Source organism: Herpailurus yagouaroundi, unplaced genomic scaffold (assembly GCF_014898765.1).
Source record: "Herpailurus yagouaroundi ecotype Mexico unplaced genomic scaffold, PumYag 29, whole genome shotgun sequence".
In the NCBI taxonomy this organism is placed as follows: Eukaryota; Metazoa; Chordata; class Mammalia; order Carnivora; family Felidae; genus Herpailurus; species Herpailurus yagouaroundi.
This window is the reverse complement of record NW_024412377.1, coordinates 67,379,442-67,385,893: the sequence shown is the minus strand read 5'-3', so window position 1 is coordinate 67,385,893 and position 6,452 is coordinate 67,379,442. Positions and strand designations below refer to the sequence as shown.

Below are 6,452 nucleotides of genomic sequence, written 5' to 3'. Positions count from 1 at the left end.
ATCAGAGTGCTGCAAATTGAAGACTCCACTGTTGCTAGCTTTGAAGATGAAGGAAGGAGGCCTTGAACCAAGGAATTTGGTCTCTAGATGCTGGAAAGGACAAGAAAACAAATTCTCCCTTAGGGCCTCCAGAAAGGAATGCAGCCCTGTAGATACCTTGATTTTAGCTTAGAATGAGACCCATTTCGGACTTCTGAACAGCAAAACTGTGAGATAATAAATTTTGTTGTTTTAAGCCATGGCCTTTGTGGTAATTTGTTATGGCAGCCATAGGAAATTTAATACAAGTAGAAGACTATCAGTTTAAGAAAACTAATGAATTGATATGCCATTCAGGGCACTCCATGATTAAACTCCAAACTGACTCACTTCCACTGTCAGCAGTAGAAAGCCATGAAATATTCTTTGAGCAGGGGTATAAAAAACTGTTTTGGTGTTTGCCAGTTAAAGAGAAGAAAGACTGGAGGTAGAAAAACTACTTAAGCTTGTAATGTTGGTGCTAGGCAGTTTCTTTTGGAAACTTTTGCCTCTTGAGGAAGATTAAGTCTGGCTTGTAGAAGACTATGATTATATCTTCCATTTAGTTTGTACATCACTAAAAATCCCATTGCCATTGCAACAGTTCAGCTCCTTCCCAGATTCTGTGAAAAATATAGAAAATATGGGAGAAGTGATCTTCATAGCCAATATGGCCTATGAGATTGGTCTCATTTTATTCTCTTTCACTTTGTCTTGCTATAACTCAATATAAATCTAAAGACCAGAGGTTTCTAAATGAATATCAGCTTTATTTGATGGCTTATCATCTGGAGAACTTAGATTTACACTAGCATGTGCTTTTTCAATACATAATTATTATTTTTAAAGAAACTTGATATCTTCATAGGCATAAATCTATTTCACTATAAAGTATAGAAGTCTCCCAGTAAAAAAAGTTAAATATTAACCAAGCATAAGAGTCCATTAAGATAACTGAAAGGAGCTCGAATTTTAACTCCTTTTATACTAGTTAATAATGTTGCCCATATTCTTATCAGTTTTTGAAGTCACAAGTCTTAAAATTAGCCCAAACATGTCTATGTTAAAATGGAATGCAATATTTAAGACATTAAAAATCCTATTCGTGGGGCTCCTGGGTGGCTTAGTCAGTTAAGCGTCCAACTTCAGCTCAGGTCATGATTGCACAGTCCGTGAGTTCGAGCCCCACGTCAGGCTCTGTGCTGACAGCTCAGAGCCTGGAACCTGCTTCAGATTCTGTGTCTCCCTCTCTCTCTCTGCCCCTCCCCTGCTCATGCTCTCTCTCTGTCTCAAAAATAAATAAAAACATTAAAAAAAATTTTTTTTAATCCTATTCATTGTATTTAGTCATTAGTTTTTTTAAGCTGCAGAAGGTTCAGAAGGTTGTCTGAAATATGTGTTCATATTTATAGTATTTACTTACTAACATTTACTAAAAACAAATTTGATCATAAATGAACAGATATAAATGAACCAGATATTGAAAACCATGTTTTGTGAGTACAAACACGTTAATAGCCTTAACATACAATTTGTTGTTAGTATTTCACTTTAATCAGAACATATTTTTAGTGCAAACATATATATGTAGTCTAAATGCTAACATTTTTATTTAAATAGGGCTGGCAGGAACTGTATTCTGAGATACATGCAAACTGGTAGCACAAATTAATGTTTCACTGACCTTATTGTAAAATGTGAAGTTTTTACATTGGCTTGCTTTTAGATTTAAATTATCATGAGTATTGAACATGTAATGGTCAGAACTTTCTTCAGAATTTTGTCATTTGAATCTCTGACTTCTGCAATACATAACAGTAAAAATTTAGACAAATGTTTTGGCTACAAACTGATTTACTCAATAAGAGCTTGAATCATAGTCTGAGTCAAGAGTAATAGAATTGTTTCTTAAGATACTAAGAAGTTATTTTTAGGAGCTTCTAAAATGTATTCTTTGTTTTGAAGGGTACTTTTTCTTTCCAGAAGTTTAGGCCTTATGAGGAATTATCTATTCTGGATTTGTCACAAATACTCAATGACTGTATAAATAATTAAGTCTTGTTCAGTGAATCATGCACTTTCGGTAAGAGATTGAAAGCCTTTTGTAAAACTAAGTCATCCTGACGAAAGGGATATTTTAGATAGAATCAAATTGATTCACATGTTTCCTTTATTTCAAATATGAAGAGAAATTATTTCTAAATATATTTAAACTTTTAATATATAATTTTGTAATTACTAGTAATATGTGGTCAGTGTTCATGTGTTCATCCAACAATATTTAGAGGGTATTATTTGCCATATATATATATATATATGGCATTATATATGGCATATACAGATATGGTGTGTATATATATATATATTTGCTATATATGTATGTATATATACATATGTATATACATGTATGGCATTATAAGATAAAGAGAAAAATATTCAAAAGCACAAAGGAAAAAGAAATAACTCCATAACCCCACTTTCCAAGGATGACCACTGTGAACAGTGGTTGTGTGTCTATGAGCATTTTGCTGTAACTATTATTTTTCTAATTCATACAATTTTTAATAAAATGGAAATGCTCCAAATATGCTGTTTAATAGCTTGCTGCTTTTGATGCTGTTGATTTGAAAAACTAAGAAAAGATGATAGTAAATAACATTTCATTTAAAAATCTGAAGTTAAATATCCTTTGAAATATATCATGGAAATTGGTCTCCTCCCCCCATTTAAACCAAAATTTAAATCTACTTTAAATTCTTGGCAATTTGAATTTGTCCTTCGAACTTTTGAACTTCTAAAAATAAGTAATTTAAGCTTCACTTGGTTCGATTTAAATGAAATATAGAAGGGGCGCCTGGGTGGCTCAGTCGGTTGAGCGTCTGACTTCGGCTCAGGTCATGATCTCAAGGTTTGTGGGTTCAGCCCTGCATTGGGCTCTGTGCTGACAGCTCAGAGCCTGGAGCCTGCTTTGGATTCTGTGTCTCATTCTCCCTCTGCCCCTCCCCCACTTGTGCTCTGTCTCTCAAAAATACATAAAAATGTAAAAAAAATTTTTTTTTTCTAAATGAAATATAGAATTTCCACTCAGGTTAGTAGAAGCTAACAGCACTTAACTGTGTCAGGGACTGCTGTAAATACTGCATCATGTATATACTTCTCCCATTTTGTAGGGGAAATTGAAACACTAAGCCTTTAAGTGACTATAGTCCACCCATCTAGTAAGTAGCAGGAGCAGATTCATTCCGGACCCTGTAACTCCATGATTGATCTCAACCACTCTATGCTGCCATCATAGCTTTTGTAGTAACTGTATTTTTAACAAATCACAAGTGACTTGTAATGTGAAGTGATTCATTGTAATATATTTAATAGAATTTTTTTTCTCTGTGCTGCAAGTAATGTAAATCTTAGCAAATGAGATGTAATTTATTATTCACCCACCTACCTCCAGCATCTCATGCTAATCTTTCTGCCCTGTGAACCTCCCCCACCCCAACCTATTATGCTAGTCAGCTTCCTTGGCTTCTGTGGGTTGCCGGGGAAAGGCGCGATATGGGCGCACCCACCAGCACTAGGTGCGGGCTAGGGCTCGGCTGCCGGGCAGTGGGGCGGGGCTTGGTGCCCTACTGCGGAGTGCGGAGTGCGGGTCTGGAAACCGAGCGTGAAGCAGCTGTGTAATCCTCTGGATGCGGACCAGGGCGCTCCTCATTCCCGTCGGGGACCTGCTGATTGGCTGGGCGTGGGCTCACGTGACCGACATGTGGCTGTATTGGCGCAGCCCGCCTGGGTGTCACTGGAGACGGAATGGAGGTGCTGCTGGGCTCGGAAATGGGGTAAGTGCTGGAGCCACGATCGCCTTGCTTGCTGCGGGGGGAGGGGGACGCGGTTTTCCCTCGCACTGTCTGAAACCGGTGGCCTTTCCTTGGCACAGGGTCTGTTGCCACATGCCAAGCCAGGAGGCAGGGGCGTCTCCCCCCTTCCCCCCACTGCAGCACAGGAGATGGATTTCCTGTGCTTCTGATCCTGGGTTTTTGACAGAAGAGGAAGAAGGGGGGAGGGGTAGGAGTCTTAAGGGGAGTCTGGTGAGAAAGCTGTTTTTCAAGCTAGAGGAGGTTTTGTTTTTATAATGCCTGTTGACAGAGTGCAATAACAGTATCTAAGGAAACGGGTAGAGGACAACAAAGAATGGAACATATTCATGGCGAGGAGCAAAAGCTCTAGCCCATTGAAAGGCTTTTTTTCCTCCCTGGCCACAAGGACATATGCAGTGGTAGCCAAGAGAGGGGATACAAAGCTGCTGCTGATGGCTGATGTGAATCTAGTGGACAGGGCTACTTCAGAGAGGAGGAAGGGGAGGAGGCAGATACTGCAGAGCTTGAGTGATGGTTTTGGTTGATTGGAGAAATTTTGGTCACCAAAGTGCCTGCTTTTGCAACACATCTAAATGAACAGTAGTCTCTGAATAGGGTGGCAAAAAGATACCAGCGTCTTTGTTAGTTACAAGTCGAAACGGTAGTGGCATTTTGTAGATGACTGCAGCAGTGCTCTTCTCCCTCTGTTAGACTGAAAAGACAACTGCAGAGGAGTAAGAAACCTTGCAGCAATGCTGGTGGTAGAACTCCTTTTACAAGAAGCCATAGTTTATAACTGTAAACTGAATAGGAGAAAAAAAATACTTAATTTTTTAAAGTAGGAAAAATACCAGGCTGTGAATGTTTTGGCAGTGGGATGTATCAGACACTTGATTCTACATCATAGAAGAGATGTTCAAATTCTTTCCTTTAACGTAAATCCTATAGGAAATGTTAATAAATTATGTATGAAGCAGTGTGGCTCTTTTCCTTTGTTAGTGTAGCTTTATGCCATCAACTAGGTTGTTCGAGAATAAATCACTATGACGTGAATTACTTTATGAAAAATTAGTGATAAATTTTTCATAGGCTTAAGATTTAAGATCTGTATTAAGTAATTTTATATTACTTTTGGTTACTTTTAGATATTATTGAATAAACTCCAAAGGCAGATATTTTAAATTAAAGCACCAAGGTTTTTCTTTTAGATTTATTTGTTTAGTAAACACTCATAAGATATACTCTTGATACAGAGTGTTTTCATTGCACTTATTTTTTCTTGCTAAAAACATGTTTTCAGATTAAATATGATTTTAAATACCTTATCTTTATGCATATTATGACAGCCAGCCTGCCACACCTCCCTACTCCCTGAACTGGATGGCATTGGCTTTGTAAAGCCCTCGAGGATCAGGGACAGTGTCTCTTAAATAGTGCTTATGTGGTAGAAAGTCTTCTGAGAACCTGTAATTTTGTTTTAGTAATTTTTTTTCAACATATTAAGGAATTGGACTTGAATAAATTAGACTATGTAAAGTTTTCACTGATAAATTAAAGCAATTTTGTTCTTTATTTAAACAATTATTTCTACTTTAAGAATTATTTGGTCATGTATATCAGGGTTAATAGTCCTTAAGATCTCTTTTTTAAATCTGATGGAAACTGCAGCTAGAATTAAAGATGTCACATTAAAGTTGCAAATGAAATTTACTAGCTAATACCAGTCATTTCTTTGAACCTCAGTTAGCATAGTCTTTGGGAGTTTATGATTATCTTATTTTACTATTTAAATACCTCGGTGTAGCATTATTTTCATTTTAAAGTGTTAAGAGTATTCTTAACTATGTTGTGACTTTATCCAAGGTCATGTATTGTAAAAGGATATAAAGGGCATAGGTCTATAAAATAGTTCATAATATCTCTTACTACATAATATACAGAATAGTATGTCATAGAAATTATTTGAAAAGTAATATGTCATTGACAAATTATTCATTAAATGAAAAATAAATCTTACTTGGTTTTGAGTTTCTAACCATGATAGAAGAATGCTTTGTAAAATATCTGCTAGCTAAGCAAATGGAGAGACAGCAGTTTTCATAATGACATTCATAACATCCTTTTTTTTTTTAAAGAGCATCTCATTAATCATATGCACACTTTTAAATAGAATAACATTAAATTTTAGTACTTTCTGGAATTAAATAAATAACTAAATTAAGAAAAGTTGATTTCTTTCCTCTTGTGGTGTGAAATACCTAACATAAGACTGAACTGTTGATTTTTGCGGTCTTTGAAATTGAACTTTAAGGAATTCAAAAGTTAAATATTCATAAATATGCCCGAGAACTGAATCAAAAGCTATTTATTGACGATGTGTGGATTTTTGTCCTATCATTTTTCTCTATTTTTTAGTGTCATTAATTACACATAATTTAACCAGTCTTTTTATATTAAATGTTATTCTTAATTTTGACCTTCCCCCTTCCTGCTCCCCTCCCTCCCTTCCTTCCTTCCTTCCTTCCTTCCTTCCTTCCTTTTCTTTTCTTTTCTTTTCTTTTCTTTTCTTTTCTTTTCTTTTCT

At 36.1% G+C, this 6,452-nt stretch overlaps 1 protein-coding gene across 10 annotated transcripts in view; it reads left to right on the top strand.

The window, feature by feature from the left end:
- APC (APC regulator of Wnt signaling pathway) overlaps positions 1–6,452 on the top strand; it is a 150,194-nt gene that overhangs the window by 51,281 nt on the left and 92,461 nt on the right. The window contains exon 1 of one of the 10 annotated variants that reach the window (XM_040446708.1): positions 3,662–3,851. The exons of 8 other annotated variants lie outside the window; for them this stretch is intronic. In XM_040446708.1, the coding sequence (XP_040302642.1) occupies positions 3,705–3,851 (147 nt within the window). In that variant the 5' untranslated portion in view covers positions 3,662–3,704. Of the gene's footprint in view, positions 1–3,661; positions 3,852–6,452 lie in introns of those variants that run through there. One more of the 10 variants, XM_040446722.1, reaches the window with a different exon arrangement.